At 38.2% G+C, this 16,472-nt stretch overlaps 1 protein-coding gene across 5 annotated transcripts in view; it reads right to left on the bottom strand.

Annotated features, from left to right (window-relative positions):
• Positions 1 to 810: 810 nt before the first annotated feature.
• pacs2 (phosphofurin acidic cluster sorting protein 2) overlaps positions 811 to 16,472 on the bottom strand; it is a 62,466-nt gene continuing 46,804 nt past the window's right edge. For 2 of the 5 annotated variants that reach the window (XM_055038030.1, XM_055038033.1), the window contains exons 12-25: positions 16,343 to 16,467; positions 15,511 to 15,643; positions 15,219 to 15,323; positions 14,363 to 14,469; positions 14,106 to 14,260; positions 13,905 to 14,015; positions 12,565 to 12,673; positions 11,364 to 11,396; positions 6,903 to 6,945; positions 6,733 to 6,775; positions 5,546 to 5,681; positions 5,224 to 5,447; positions 4,954 to 5,067; positions 811 to 3,947 (exon numbers count right to left, since the gene is read on the bottom strand). In XM_055038030.1, the coding sequence (XP_054894005.1) occupies positions 3,829 to 3,947; positions 4,954 to 5,067; positions 5,224 to 5,447; positions 5,546 to 5,681; positions 6,733 to 6,775; positions 6,903 to 6,945; positions 11,364 to 11,396; positions 12,565 to 12,673; positions 13,905 to 14,015; positions 14,106 to 14,260; positions 14,363 to 14,469; positions 15,219 to 15,323; positions 15,511 to 15,643; positions 16,343 to 16,467 (1,557 nt within the window). In that variant the 3' untranslated portion in view covers positions 811 to 3,828. The remainder of the gene's footprint in view (positions 3,948 to 4,953; positions 5,068 to 5,223; positions 5,448 to 5,545; positions 5,682 to 6,732; positions 6,776 to 6,902; positions 6,946 to 11,363; positions 11,397 to 12,564; positions 12,674 to 13,904; positions 14,016 to 14,105; positions 14,261 to 14,362; positions 14,470 to 15,218; positions 15,324 to 15,510; positions 15,644 to 16,342; positions 16,468 to 16,472) is intronic. The other 3 variants (XM_055038031.1, XM_055038034.1, XM_055038035.1) reach the window with 3 other exon arrangements.

The raw sequence follows: 16,472 nt of genomic DNA, 5'->3' as shown, positions 1-16,472 counted from the left end.
CTCATATTTTACCTCATATCTACCTTTGAATTTCGCAATGAAGATCTCTTATTAATTATTATCATCATTATTATTATTTTAAGACAAATAGAAAGAATTTTCTTCCCATTTTATACATGCAAATTAAAAGTATTTACGTAAGGTAGAGGTGGGCATTTATCATATCGTTTATCATTTATCGAGAAATATATCCTAAGATTTTTTATTATTATTATTTATCGTTGTCACGATAAACGTCAATTATTGCTGAGTCATGCAGTCACAGCCATACAATCACCCCAGGAAAGGTAATAAATAGTTCTAATCGTCACTTTTGTCGTTATCACATGATTACCATAAAATATCTTGCTAAAACTTAGTCTGCGATTGTCTTCCCATCATTCCTGAAGGAAAAAAAAAAAAATCGAGATACACAGAGGTTAAATTACTCACAGGTGGACTAATTACCAATTAGGTGATTTCTGAAGGGTCTAGGAGTAAATAAGTCTCATAACAAATATATTTAAAACTTTTTTTTTTAAGGATTTTGAACACTCTAACCTCTGTTGATCCGTCACATAAAATTCCAACAAAAGTCACTGATAATTTTGGCTGTAACACTCCACTGAGTTCCGTACAGTCAGGAGTCATATTTTGTCAGCTTCTGCTTTTCAAATTATGGCACGGCTGCTTATTTTATCACCTTTTGAAGAAAATAATTCCTTTAAAACCCCTGCGACCCTACATGGTTAGATAACGGCTGGACAGATGAGTCACATAAAATCCTCTGAGTATATAACAGTAGCTGGAACAAAGGAGACAAGAAGTGGATTTTAGTGTGTATAGTAGTTTTATTATTCCCAACTTTTGGGATTACAGTGGTAGTCTTTAAGCAACTTTCAGTCTTGAGAAGCTTTCTCTGAGACAACACTTAAAATAAAAATATATTTTACACAGATAAGAAGAAGAAGAAGAAGCAACAACCAAGGTTTTTCTCAACATTAGGGGTTCATTTCACTTGGAGCCAAGCGGCTAGAATGCGATTTAGCGTTGCACACGTGAACAGACGCAAGCAACTATTCGTATGTGTTGGAGTTTACTTAAGTTCTCCTGGGCCCAGACTCAGCACCATAGTCGGCAGGGATTATTACTTATATCGATTTGTCAAATTATGCAATTTAGGCACTTATTAAACAAATGATGAGGGTTGTGATCAAACGTCTAGTCAGTAACAATTTGTGGGAAAAAAGTGTGTTTGACGCACAGGTAGAGACGCTTCGGACATTCACTACGTACACAATCTGCTCTAAACTTAGAATATTTGAACTAAACTCTACAATACTCCATTTAGGCCCCACACTGAGCATATTAATGTGTTAATAGTACAGCGGCTTGGCCGGCTTTGCATATAAATGGCGACACCACTCGTTTGTGCTGCTGTTCAGCTTTGGTGGCTCGCAGCGGCCAGCCGGTTGCATACCTGCAGGTTCCCAGTGGGAGAGTGATTTTGCACTAATCTAAATTACACAAACGTTTAAAAGTGCTTTACAGTAAGGTAATCTTTTGATACATTCGCCGCAACGTTTGAAGTAGCAGAGCACGCAGGCTGAGAGCTGCGACGAGCAAACTCGCATCGGCCACAGAAAACCCCTAAAACAATCAAAGTCTTTGCTTTCAGCAAAAAGCTACGCAGTCCGAAGGAGTGCTGGTCTTAAAGGGATAGTTCAGATTTTTCGAAGTGAAATTTTGTGAACATATCCTCAGAGAGGATAATGGCTAGTCCAATAGGATCCCCTGTTTTAGCTGATTTTAATTATTTTAAACAACTCGAACTGAAAATGCAAAGGATACAACTCCACTGTTAAAACGAGAAACTTACTTGCATTAAGTTTACCACGCCTTAATATATCTTGGAAGAGCTAAAGTAATGAGGTCACCGCTTTTTAAGCTTCTGGTAGGTCACTTGGAGGTGTACTTGAAACACACCTCCGGGTCATTACTGAAATATTTGAAGGAATCAGCGAGGCCATTCGTGGAAAAATGCAGAGCGGAACGAGCAAAACAAATTGAGGTGAAAGGTCATTCAGTGAGGAAGAAGGGATATCCTAAAGATTAAATTAAAAGCCGGATTGCAGTTTCAAGAAACATGTTGTGTGCTGAGATTAAAACAAAAATGTTAATGTTTGACAATAATGAATATTACGTTTTAAAATGGAGAACCTACAACCAAGAGCATCAAGCAACAGTGACACTTGGATATAATGTCATGTATTTACGTGTACACTAGATGTTCATTGATCTGCATGGTTCCATTTAAAAACAAACAAAACAGAACTTGTTAGACCAAGATTAAACAAACTAACAGATTAATAAGGCTGGTAGTTTTTGCTGATGTAATTTTATAATTCCCTAATAAAGCGCTGTACTTTATAACATAGTTTGAGTTGCTTAAATGGACAAAGTCAGCCAAAACAGGGGCACATCTGGTTATCTAGCTAGCTAGGTAACATTTTATGTCCTCCAAATGCATTTTCTTTTCCACAAACAAACTGGAATATGACTGAAATTAACTTTATTACAAAAAATCTCAACTTTCCCTCGAAGGAGGATTAAACAGCTTAGAGGTAAAGATAGGTCATTCTACAACTAATTCCCATTTACAAGGAAAACTCAAAGGAATAGTCAGACATTTTTGAACATAAACCCATGTTCAGTTAGATGAGAATTTATGCCACAGTAAATTAGGATTCTTCCAATTTTACCAATTACATCAAAACGTCATATTTCTAGGTCATGTTCAATTGGAGCCCAACATGGTGGCAGGATGCTTACTTCTGGCCATAGTCGAGTTTTTGTAGCCAGTGGCTATTAGCTTAGTGTTACAGCTGTTAAGATACAATGCATAAGGTTAAACTGAAGAACTTTATAAAGCGAATTTTTAAAATTTGCCAGTTTGGAATTTCTTTAGAGCCTTTATGCTATGCTAAGCTAATTAGCTGCTAATAATATTGATTCCAGAGCCAGCCAAAAGTTGCATGGGAGCTTAGGAATTGTTTCTGTCTCATTCCATGTGAGTACTCGCAGCCCCCTGGTGGCTGGGAGGCTTCTAGCAGGCACTTAAAGCCTCTTAGCCAGATATTTGTTCGTTACCTTTTAAATCTTAATGAATTCTAATGTTTGTTCTGATTTATTTTTGCTCCTAACACTTGACATATTTTGAGTTAATTTTTAGAGGTAGAAATACAAAATACAGAAGTTTGTATGGAGTGAAAGAAAAAAAGCTCAATTCACTGATTTTACATCTACTCGAGCTAGTCTTTTTTTTTTTCTTCTTCTTTTTTAACTTCTCGGCTGAGAAAACCTGGGGAAAAAACCTGAATTGAAAGTAAGAGCGTTTCATTCCATGGCAGCTTCTCTTGTGTTTTTGTGTGTGTTTTATGCACTACATTAATTTTGCTGGTTTAATACGAACCTTAAAAAAACACACAAATATTAAATGAAACAGCAAAAAGAAAACATAAAATGAAATAAAACAGGTCCTACCTGATGACTCGCTCAACATGTTAAAGGTTAAAAGCCTTTTATGAAGACTACTTTCTCAAAGGTCTACAAAACATCAGCAGCTTTTTAAGCAGGGTAAAGTCATTTTGTCACCTGGCAGCTTTAGATAAATTAAAAAAACAACAACAAAAAACCCCCGGAATATTAAATAATCGGACAAATGCAACAGTGGAGAGCGGCAGTTTAACTTAAGACAGCAGAGTAAAATGACGGAGACGGGGGTTAAAATCTTGGCACAGGGGTCAACGGGGGCTGTCCTCCTTGTTTCAGTCTCTTTTCAAGGTGCTGCTAGTACGGGCCCTTATTGTGCCCAAAAATCCCGACGGGGAAGTGTTTGACATGTGAGGACCACTGAGCTGCTAACTGGAAAAACTTGACATCGTTCCACTCGACGCCATCGATCAGCACTGCGGGGGAGACACAAAACCAGCCATAAGTATGATAAACATATTTTGGGATGTATTTTAGTTAATTTTCTTCTTCAATTTGTTTTAGAGTGAAAAAACAATACAGTTTTATCTGCATAGTGTCCATAAAGAGTTCCTAAACAACACAGAAAGTGTCTTGTTAGAAAACAGTTTTGCGTCAGTAACATAGTTACACCTTAAAGTGCAATTGATTTGCTTAAAATGTCACTTCTATTTCTGTGCAGGTTATTTATTTAAACACTAAATAATCACAAACAGCGGCAGCTCTGTTTGTGATGGTTATTTAATGGCATGAGAACTGTTCTTAATGGTTTAAAACAAGAATTTCAACTGCGCTACTGGACACTGAAAAATGTAAACGACTGGGCGGCCGCAGCATTTTATTTTTGAAAATTTTATTTTCTTTTGGGATCGATACAACAAACAGAATCCTTATCGAATCTGTATCATAAAAGTCATAAAAAGAGATTTGAAAAAACAATAAATCCAAAAACAACAATTTCCGCATTTGGACCATCACTTGGTTTCTGTTTTGTAATCATTCTGGATTTGTGTTCAACGGCCGAATAAAATCATTTTATTGATAATTTTATTTATTTATTTGTCCTGGGCCACACTTTGGACCGGCCTGGACTTTGTTGTGCGATTGAACTAGCTCTTCCTTAAAAACAATTTAAAAAATAAAAGGTAAGGTACTTTTATTTATTTAGCACATTTTCAGCAACAAGGCGATTCAAAAGTGCTTCACATGAATTAAAAAGGAAATACAAACAAAATAACAAACCAAAGAAAACATAAAAAATATGGAAAATAATGTAATAATGTTAATCTAAAGCATATAAACTAGATACTCCTAATCTAGATAGATAAATATAAGTACGTATTTTCTGGACTTTCTTTGTTCTAAATTTGTAAAAGTAATGAGCATTCCACAATTTCTACATAATAATAAAAATAAAATCAAAGCAACAACAGATCGTCTCACCTCTCAGCATGGTCTGCTGGTGTTTGGCAGCGCAGATGAGGCGACCGATGCCTTCGATCACTTGACTCTTCGACTCCACCTCCTTGTCTTTGCTCTTCTTGGGCAGAAACATGACTGAGAAGGCAACGGCAGACACCCGCACTGTTAGTGACAGAGGCATTCAGAGTATCTGCTTTCTGCTAGGCTTAAAGCATAACATCTGAAGTAAAAGACCTGATTTTAAGCATCGTCTTATTAAAATAATGAAAGAGAATGAAATAAGAGCCACACCCTTCTTATTTTTCTCCTTGGTTACAACAGTCATAGACATGGTGGGCTGGGGGCTTGGCTCTGTGCCCCCCGGTGGAAGCCGGCTGACCTGCAGCGAGCGGAAATTGCACTTCAAAGTGTTTTTGGAGGAGGAGTCCCGCTTCTCCACGTCTTTCTTCCTCTCTGTCGGAGCCACCCAGTAATCTACCTGAAGGCCCATCAGCTCCGCCTGGCTGCTGGAACTGCTGAGAAACAGGCAGCTTCGTGTAAACCAGCCAAATCTCTTTTTCTATTTTTAGTTTACAAAAGCAGACACCGAAAGATTTCTCAATTAATTCTAAACCTGAGAGCACAGAAGCTGGTGTTGATGGAGGGAGAAGGCGGCGGTGTTGGCGAAGCCTCTTTAAAAGCGGGGGACACTTGAGGAGGGGTGGAGGAGAGCAGAGACGAGCTCAGAGGCGCTGCATCATCAGAGTCTCCTGAAAAGGAAAGCTGTTGTTAAAATAATGCTCAGTTGGACGGCTTCTTTAATTGGGGATTTTATTACTTTGGCACTTTCTTTTCCCCCCCCGCCATCTCGTTAAAATAGCTTTTAGTGGTTCTGAAAGCGTAACTTTTTACAACCTTAAAGGCGCAGTTTTCCTGGCACATGGTGACATTTTATAGCACAATCAAGTAACTGTGTCGCTTTCAATTGTTATAAAAATGCCATCTCAAGAACAACATAAAAGAAATTTTACTTCCTAATTTAACACCATGAAATTGGGCTTCTGTCTCTTAAAATTCACCTTCAGAAAGTCTTCACCACATGGCTCCTCTATTAACCCTTTAACAAAGTTTTTGCCAGCGTTGAGCTGAGACGTAGCTCATATAATGAGCACAGTAGATGCTCAGTTCCACCAGGTGCTTGCTAATTGCTGCTGGCTAGTCTGTGGGGGCTGAGAGACGGAGCGTTGCTGTGTGAAGCAGACGCTCAGAAACAGTGGCTCTGAGGAGCTTCGTCCTCGAAGGCGGAGCTAGTTCCACCCAGGCGTTTCGCCAGGGAGATTAAAGGATTTCCTCAAACATACATGAAAAAAACCAACGCAACACTCCAGGTATGTTTCTGATGAGGGAATAACATTATAACATGATGTAACTCTAGAAAAAGTCAATTCTCTATACTACCTCATTTAGTAGACCAGCATTTGGAAAAGCTTTCTGTGTTAATTAATTAAGTAAAAGTTGATCTGGGAACAGCCAAATCTGCTTCTGAGTGAAAGTCACTGTATGATTTGGGTGCATTATAAAGCCAGGGGCCAAACTTTGGACAGCACTGGCCTATATCATATATGTGGTTAAAATAGACGGAAAATGTCAAAGAAGAAAAAAGCTGAAAAATCGTTTCTCTTAGAGCTTGCTCATAAGGCCATGAACAAAGTTTAGATGAAGCTAGTAAACATGTGACATTTTTCATTTGTCCGTTTGTAGGTTTATTATGCAGCCTGTGCAAAAGATGCAGCTTTAAATAATGTCGTAAGAAGTACTTGCCTGATGTTGCAGATGTTTGCTCCACAATGCCAACTTTCACCATCTAAATAACAACGAAGGAACCGGGAGAAGAAAAGGCGGTACTCAGCTAACGGGTAACTTTACAAGGCGATGAATTCAACTTCCCAACAGACAAATCCAGACAGAGAGAGCCAGGCTTTCCTACTTACCCCAATAAATGGGATGAACTTCTGACAGGAATCCTCATTAGGGCTGGTGAAGAGAATTAATAATTAGTAGGAGGAAAAACATTCGGTCTGATGATGAAGAGAAAAATATGCAACTAAAACTTAATTTACTACAAAAGATTCCAATTAAGAGAGGCTACATCTACATCAGTCAGCATTAACGTCTAGCAATTGGTAACATGTGAATGCTGACTTTTATACTGATACCAAATGATTGATATCTGAAACTACTGTAATTCACATTGCAGAGATTGAGTGGAATGCAAAGCCCAGGTGCGCATGCTGCCATTTTTTTGTCCTGTACTATTGATTTAAGTCGAAAATGAAATAACAAAGCTAACTGTAGCAGGACGGGCAAAGAGCAAAAGAGCATGCAAGCCTCCGGCCAGTTTGTGGCATGAAGTAAAGCGACAGAATCACGGCCGAGACAGAATAGATTACCCTAAACCCGGTCAGGTAGGCATTCAGGAGGCAGCAAGTTCGTAAGGTGGGAATAAAGCATCGCAAGGAGGAAGAAGGAAGAGCACCAACCTAAATCCAAAACCCTGTCTGGGTCCATGCACTCACTGCCTGCTGGCAGGAGTGCATAACCACGCTACGGTAAGAGCTATTTTCCCGGCAACGCCCGGAAAAAATAGCAGGATGAAGCGCAGCTGAATTGTAGCTTTTGCGTTTTCTGCATGTGAAGTGGTTTGATGATGCGTAAGGTTGCTGCTCTTGCCTTGAGGAGACCTGCCATCGCCCCCCCAGGGAAGAAACAGAGAGACTACATAGGCAGCCGGGGGGGGAGAGAGAGAGAGAGAAGAGGGTCTAAAGACGGTGGCAGAGGGATTTCATCCAACACATTTCTACTGCAGTCAGCTTCAGAGCAGCCAGAGAAACACAAGCAAGATGGCTGCCTGATATAAGAGAGATAAAGTCCCGCCTCGCTTGCGTGGGCTCTTCATGATGGAGTGAACGACTTCTTGGATGTTCAATGGTTTAAAGTTACTCAGGCAGGTGGATTAAACTATTATTTGTCTGAAGTTTGAGCTTTCCTCTCATTTTGTATTGTTCAGAAAGGAATAAATGTGGGTACTTTTGTCTCTTAAATCAGTTTATTATTTACAAAACAATCACCTCAAAGAACATAGAGTGATTCTACAAATGTATTTATTTTGCAAAGGCTCTTTGAGCTGATATTCTGTGTTGAAATACATCTCTTAATCACCTTTAAAGGAAACTATCCTCAATTTTGGCGCAGAAGCTTTTCTTTAGTCTCAAATTTAAAAAAACAAAAAAGCTTTTCATAAAGGTATAACTTGAAGTCAACTGGTAACCAGAGCCAGACACGGATAAGCTTGACCTGTCCTAACCAGTGATTGCTATTATGCCACAACGACAGCCACACTATTCAGTATGGGCGTTGTTGCTAATTGAAGATTCAAATTGACCTACTTTTGTTGTTTCTGATTTGTTAAAAAATACAGAAAGTTAAACTGAATTTACTAGAACACGTCTCCAGGCAGTTAAAATGCAATCGTTCCCAGGTCAGCTTACGCTAACACGATGGGCGTTTTCAACAAAAAGTAAAATTACTTTAGCTTTAAGTCAAATTTAGCTAAAAAGTTAATGTTAGCTTAAATGGTATGGTTATCATGTGGGGTTCATGGCTAACTTTCACTCAGTCCATTCAAACAGTTTCTGGCTGTTTTAGCAATGCTAGCTATGCTAACGTCACGCCACCTCCGAGTCTCAGCAGAAATAACAAATGAATGCTCACAGCAGGGAGGCTAGAAAGGAAAAACAAAAAGGTCTGTTCCTATATTTAGGAACAGCTATTATAGTTATTATAGTTAAAATACCATCAAAAATAGGGGGAGAATAGAAAAACGGGACACTACTTTTAATCTGTGCAGCTTTTCAAAATGCTATATAGACTTTGGCCACTGAAACGTCACACCAAGCTAAAAAGCCAACACTATTTCAGGAGAATTATTACGCTGTCACCTTGTGTAGATAATTAGAAAAATACGACAGCATTGTTTTATAGCCAGAAAGATGATAGGAAAGCTACTGATTTGAGAACTTTGCTATCCAGGCTGCTTAGACGTGTCAAAATCGTAATAACGTGACTGAATGAAGCTTCAACACATAAAAACATTTGCTGACAATGTGCATGTTTCCCTACATTCAAATGGACAATTAACAGACAGACACAGATAGCCAGAAGGTCCACGCATCAAATATTTCTTTTCAGTGGAATTGAGCAGCACTGAGGAGGTATTTGACTTATTTCATACAGCTGAAAAACTCTTATCTAAGATATTTTCATTTGGAAGATGAACTGTATTTATCTGTCTCATTTATGAGAGATTGATTAGTTAATTAGTTGATCATAAATCCCCAGAGAAGATAAATACAGAAGAGTGCATATAATCAGAAAATTTGATTAACCTCTAAGTGACAAAAAAAATCTGATTTTCTAATGAAAATTTTTTTATGTATATATATATTTAGCTTTCTTATTGTTTCATCAATTAAAATGATGCATGGACCTTAGAAATAGAACCACAGTCATGAGTCTGTGTGGAAGAATGAAAGGGAACACAGTTTGGTCTCCTGCCACCTTATCAGCACAAACTTCCTTGTTGTTCAAAACTCCTGAATCTCATTTGCAGATTTGTGCATCCAGTACATTTGTACTGGTTCTGGTGCCTGAAACAGCATTTCACAACTATTTATGCAGTCGGCTATCAAGCAGAGATTAAACGGCCTAATGAAATTGTTACTTCATCGTTTTTTTATGAACAGATAAAAGGCTGGTATATAAAGAAACTCCATTGGTTGCAACAAAACCAAAGATACAGTTACTTTATCTCAGTTTAACATAAAAAGTAGGAACAATTTAAATAAGACTATCAGTTTCCCATAATGCTCTTTTAAAGCCAGCTACAGTTGAAACCAGATATTTGCATTCACTGTTTAAAAAAAAACATGTTCTTTTCTCCCTCTCATTGTTTGACATTCCCCAGATTACACTTTTAATCGTAATAATTTCACATATTAACATTTGAGCTGCAGGACTCGGGTCAAGCCTGTCGGGTTTCTCTTCACGAGTTTCTCTCAGTGATTTCTTGGCATTTTGGTTCCTTCCTCCTGACTGAACTAGAAGAGCAGAGTCAGGTTCTCCATCTCCTCCAAACAAATGTTTTTAGCTCTGCCAGCTCATTTTCTTGGACTTTGTTCGGGCCGCCAGCAAAACACTGGCTTCAGCGTTCTCAAGCCACTCTGTAAACAATAAAGTCATCGTCCATTTGGAAAACCTATTTGTGCTAAGTCTAACTTCCTGACTGATTTCTTGGGATGTTGCTCCGTATTTAAATAATTTTCCAACCACATTGTGCTATCTATTTTTTTAAGCGCACCAGTCCCTCCTGCAGCAAAATACCAACACCGTATCCTGCAGCCACTCCTGCATTTCATGCTTAGGATGGTGTTTTTAGGCTTTTAAGCATCCTTCCCCTTTCTTCTGAATATAGTGATGACCATTATGGCAAAACATTTCAATTTTAGTTTCAAACTTGTACCCAAAAATGTTGTTTTGTTTGTCCATGAGGGAATTTGTAAACCATAATCTGGTTCTCTTGCGTTGCTTTCAGAGTAATGGCTTCTTCCTCTCTGAGCGGCCTTTCAGTCCGGGTTAGTCCGGGACTCATTTCACTTTTTTCTAGTTTCTGAGAGCGTCTTTTTAAAGCGTCTCAACTTAGAACAGATTCACACAGGTAAACATCTGACACCGAAGGATGTGATAAAAGAATAATAATAATTTAACCAAAACTAAAGCAGGAAAAATTTGGTTTGATTTGATGTCAGAGAGAGAAAAAAAGAAGGTGTGCGATTTTATCTCAGTGTATTTACACTTAGAAAATGCTGCATCGTATTTCAAAAACCTGAAACACAATGCAGTTTCATGCATTTCCTCAGTAGCTGGCCATAAGAGAAGCCACTACAGCTCATTGTGTAACTTTTCTTGTCAGAGAAGAGACTTGAGGGAAACTCAGAAAGGTTTGATGATCCCAAATTATCTTGTTTCATAAAAAGATTAAGGGTTATGCTTTTAAACTCTCTTTCAGTGGAAGCTTTAACATCGTTTTTTCACTCATAAACCTGACACCCTGTATGCTGATTCTAATCCAACTCTGTTGTTTTCACCCAACTGTTTACAGTGTGATGATCTGCAAAAACCGCTGTCTAAACTTGGATGTACAAGCGTTTCAGTTTGAAGGGTTTTGTGAATTTACATCAGAATCGAATCTCAAGTTGTTGGGCACTTTTCAGGCAGCTGTGAAGGGGGCAAGCTCCAACAGAGGCAGACGTGGGTCAGAAGAAAATGACACTGGTGCACAGAAAGCACATGAATCACCAGTCTATGCAAGAAACAAACTCAATTGACCACAATACCTTACGGCAAAATCAAAATGAAAGCTCTTTTTCCTTTGAAAACAAACAAACAAAAAAAGAAAAACACACAGCAAAACAGATGTTATTCACACACACACATTGATGGATAAGACAGATGCTCACACAGAATACTGCTTACTTACAGTGTCTTTAGAAAGTATTCACACTCCTTCAAGTGTTTAGCATTTTTTTTATTTTTATGGTACTTTTCTCGAATGTTATGTGTTAGACCAGCACAACGGTGTAAAACGTCAATGGTAGCCCAAATATGGTTTTACAAATAAATTATATGATCATTTGTTAGAATGGTCCAGTCAAAGCTTGAACTATGGTGTAAAAAAAAAAATAAAAAAAAAAAACATCCCAAGAGAAGTTGGTAGAGATGAACCAGCATAAAACTTCCAGTAAGCACGAGAAAGTATTTGCTCAGGCCAGACTGGATACACTTGGCACACTTTTTAGGTTATTTAATAGATAAAAAACATCCTTTTATTTTACAATAATGCTCAGTGTTGGTCTATCACATAAAAGCTCCAAAAAGTATGAGATTTTGTAGCTATAAGTTGTAAAAATGGAAAACAGTTCAAGGTGTACCAATACTTTTGCAAAGGACTGTCTGTAAGCCCCATAACAGTTAAGAGACATTTACTTCATTTTGTTTCCAAAGGGCAGTTTGAATGATTTATATATATATATATTATATATATATATATATATATATATATATATATATATATATATATATATATATATATATATATATATATATATATATATATATATATATATATATATATATAAGACATTTTTTCTGTTTTAAATGAAGGGGGCAAGCTCCAACAGAGGCTTGCCCATATATATATATATATATACATACACACACATTTTGGTCAATTTAACTGTTAACAGTTTTATCTACCAGAAGGATTTTTCCATCTGGTATAAAAATTAAAAATACATGTTTTGACAGGTTAAGCGCTGCTCTTAATGCTTTTTCTCCACTGCATCCCCCTTTTTGAAAACAGAATGAGTTCCTCATTAGAACCATTTGTTAGAGTAAATACTTAAAACATTAGTAGGATCTTTAAAACCTTTTCTTAGCTCCCAAAGACACAAATCAGATTTCTGTGCAATTGCAGATAATACTCAGTGAAAGTAGACTCTGAAAGGAAACGAGGCTGAAGCAAAAGCAAAAACGAACCTTTTCTGCTTGTAAGTGAGCATGGCCTCGGCGATGGGGAGCTGGTGGGCTCCGTTCGCTCCCTCCATGTACTGCGTGACCCTTGACACCACGTCAGGGCTCTCCTGAACTGCACATGGACGGTGATTAGTATCTGAACGCCAGCCTCTGTCCCCGGCCCAAAGAAAGAACACGCACTGCAGAGTTATTCAAAGTCTGGGAATGTTTTCATGTCGTTTTGTGACCAAAACCGCAAACTTCCACTTATTTTATTTGGATCTTAACTGATGGACTGACAAAAAGGATCATTTGTTTTCCGTCTTCCTTAATACTTTGCAGAATTATGTTTTGCTACAACAAATTTGTAAAATTCACTTGAAAAAACAGAGAATGCAGCTCCAGCTTAAAAAAATTAAATAAAATTAGTAATTGCACAACAGTAACTCAATGAAGTTTGTCAAACTTACGTTACTTAGGTTAGTTTACCTTCACAACTAAAGAAACTTAAAAGCATTGACTTGGATAAACTTAATCTAATTCCGTGTGACCAGTTTATTTAAATTGGATACCTGAACTAAAAAGAAAGCACAAAATCTTACCAAATAATTTTGTCTAGTTTTTAGTGTAAATGCATTGAAATAAGATGTAACTAACTTACAAGTAATTTTTCAGCAAGAAATAAGAACTTGTTTAAGTAGTAGTTCCTTATTATTGATAAAACATTCTTGTTTCACTTACAGATTATTTTATTTATAACAAAATACTTTTTCATCAATTTCAAGAAATTATTCACTTAAAACAAACTCATATTTCTTGCTTGAAAGTTACTGAAAGTTCATTTTGAAGTGTATTCAGACTGTAAGTTGGATTTAGGTCTGGACTTTGACTAGGCCGTTCGAACACTTGAATATGCTTTGGTGACAAAACAAAGCATTGTAGTGTTAAACCCACAATTATTCAAAGCCATTTAGATTTTAAATTATTCATTCGACTAAGAGAATGAAACAGGCATTTCTCGCCAAAAAATTATTCTAATTATTTAACTTTTGAAGACAGTTGATTTTTTAAAAGTTGCGTCAGATCACAGAATATAAATCTACACGTTTCAGATTTTTATTTCTTGAAAACTTTATGTATTTTCCTAAGAACTTAACATTTATGACGTGCTTTCTGTTGGTCACGTAAGATCCCAGTAAAATACAGTGAAGTTTCTAATTGATTCATAACATTTGGGAAAAGTGGCGTGCCGTGGAATATTGGATGCATAATCCGATATGACTTTAAAAGCAAAAAATTACATTTGTGAGGAAAAATGACCAAAAACCAAGTGCGTGCAGTGCCGTTTGTGAGCAACACCCCACCGATTACGGGAGCCTCCGCCTTGTGAAACAGATCCCTCCAGGCGGCGTCTTGGAACAGACAGTTGTAGCGATGATCAATCGTGCCGAGGTACTTGGAGACGGGATGCGCACCTGAGGAGAGCGGAGGCTTTTAAAATAAATGCGCGAGGGCGGCCGCGCTCTGACCTCATCGCCGTCATCGACTCGGAGCCGATGTCTGACCTAAGGGGACGATGAGGAACCTCATGTAGCCGAGCCAGTCCGGGGTCTTGTGGGAGAGGTGGTCCACAAAGAGCCTCAGAACCGCGCTGAGGTAGTGCTGCGCTCCAGCCACTGCGATCTTTATGGGAATGGGCGTCTGGGAGTTGCAGTTGCAGCTAGCGGAGCAGGACAAATATCGCGGGTTTGATTTTGCAAAGCCACATATGTTTGGGGGATTTTCTTCTGTCCTAACGGGGACAAACGAGGGTCAGACTTACAATCTTTGGATGCGAGAGACGATGGTGTTGAAAGCAGCTTGGATGTCGGCCGTGGTGCATGTGCAGACCACAGGCAGATGGTGGTTCTGCAGCGAATCCGACAGATACTGACAGACAGGAGAGGAGGAACAAGAGAAGTAAATTCACGAGTAAGCATACGGAACAAAACAGTGTTTCGTCGTCATAAATGTGTAACAACACAACAATATTTTAAACGCACACAGTGAGTAATGTGCAGCTTAAAACTAGCGATGCATTGATCTACGTTTCTCACATGTCTGAGGTTCAGTATCAGTCGAGATGGAAGAGTAGCGCTGAATTGACTTGAAATGTTTCTTTTTTAAAAACACAGAAATAAATGCACTGAATTATGAACGTATTTGAAAAACGCTGTGCCAGTGCAGCTCACTCAGCTTGGTCAAACATGTGAAAACAACTCAACTTTTATTTACGATTCAGAGTGAAATAAATAACAAAGAAACCGAAACTGACAAACAAAAGGTTAACTACTTTGGCCAAAAATGTAAAAAAAAAAAAAAATGCAACAGACCTTCTTTCAAATGGTTCAGAAAGTAAAATGAATAATAAATCATGACGTCGCTCAGAGCACAAAGCATAGAATTAGACTGAATAGATCTGCCCTTACGGATCGGGCGCATCGTCACAATATCACATCTGGAATTCTTTTCAATATTGGGACCAACAAAGATATTAATATTCTCTTGGTACATATCTACTTTGAAATCCGGATCGATAGTTTCAAGTTGTCGGTTCGATTTTTAACAAGTAGCTCGTCTCTGATTGGATTATGTTCAGGAGTTTGACCTTTCCGTCTCGTTCATCTTCTTGACCTTACCTGACCTTGCCAGTCTGACGTGTTGATGAGGATGATGCTGTCAGGAAGGTGGTTATCAGACACCAGGATGTGGTTCAGTTGGTCATAAACAGTTTTTCTAGGGATCTGGACAAACACAAAACATCAAAAATAAGGTCAAAACTCAGGATGCATCTTCTGTTTATTTAATCTCAATATTATTACTTTTATTGTTATTATAGTGACTTAATGCAATAAAAATAAATAAATAAACATGAGGGACCTGAAGATAATATCTTTGGCTTCTTCTCCAGCTGCAGCTGCGTTCCCCTACCTGTAGGTGGCACCGTGTATCCAGGGACCGCTCGTTGTCCAGGCTGTTGGCCCTCTCGTTCTGGGGCCTGCTGGGCTGGCGCTCCTTCAGGGACGTGCTCCGACCTCTCCGCCCTGCCAGCTTCGCTTCCTGCCTGAAAAAGGACAACAAGACATAAAGACTAACCAGCAGGGGGCAGTAATTCACCAGCTTTTCCACTTCATTTACCATAGAGACACTTTCTGAGCAGTGGCTCATTTTAGGGTTGTGGACACCTCCTTGAAATATTCTCAAACACACTTTAATGTTTTTTTTTTAGGTTTTTAAAGTTTTTTTGTTTTGTTTTTTATAAAAACTGCTAGTATACTCAATATGATGTGGCTAAAATCTGAGTTTAATTAAATAGTCATATAAATTAATAATTTTTTAGTTAAAATGTGATCTTAAATCTGTCAGTTTCCATTTTATGCATAGTCTAATAAACTCTGAGATTGGTGTACAATGTAACAGGAATTATTTGGGAGGTGAAACAAGCATGAAACTTTGAACAAATGCACCCAAAGAATGTAGAAAAAAATTATAATTACCTCAGCAACATTTCCTAGGAAATCATTTCATGATAGTGATTTGCTGTTTACAGTTATATTTTGCAGTAGATGTTTTTATTTCCACTATTTCACAAGTGGAAAAGTAACTTTGCTGTTTTTGTTGCTGTTTGAGAAATTTTGTACGTTTGCTCACCGGGCCTAAGCCCCCCGCTCATTAAAATCTAGTGACGCCCCTGCTTCCCAGCATTTCTTCTATAAAACGCACTCTCTGGGCTCTGTTAGGACGGTGCTTAAGGAAGTAATACCTGTTGGATGAAATGATGAGCGATTCCGTCTTGGTCATTTTGCCAGTAGGTGGCAGTCTCTCTAGAAACGTGTCCATGTTGTCCATTTCCAGCTCCGTGGTGGGAGTCACTGCCTCGGGCTGCTCCTGGA

The sequence above is a fragment of the Poeciliopsis prolifica genome, unplaced genomic scaffold (assembly GCF_027474105.1).
Source record: "Poeciliopsis prolifica strain line A6 unplaced genomic scaffold, Auburn_PproV2 SCAFFOLD013, whole genome shotgun sequence".
Lineage (NCBI taxonomy): Eukaryota > Metazoa > Chordata > Actinopteri > Cyprinodontiformes > Poeciliidae > Poeciliopsis > Poeciliopsis prolifica.
Note: the sequence above shows the minus strand (reverse complement) of the source record. Positions and strands in the feature narration are given on the sequence as shown.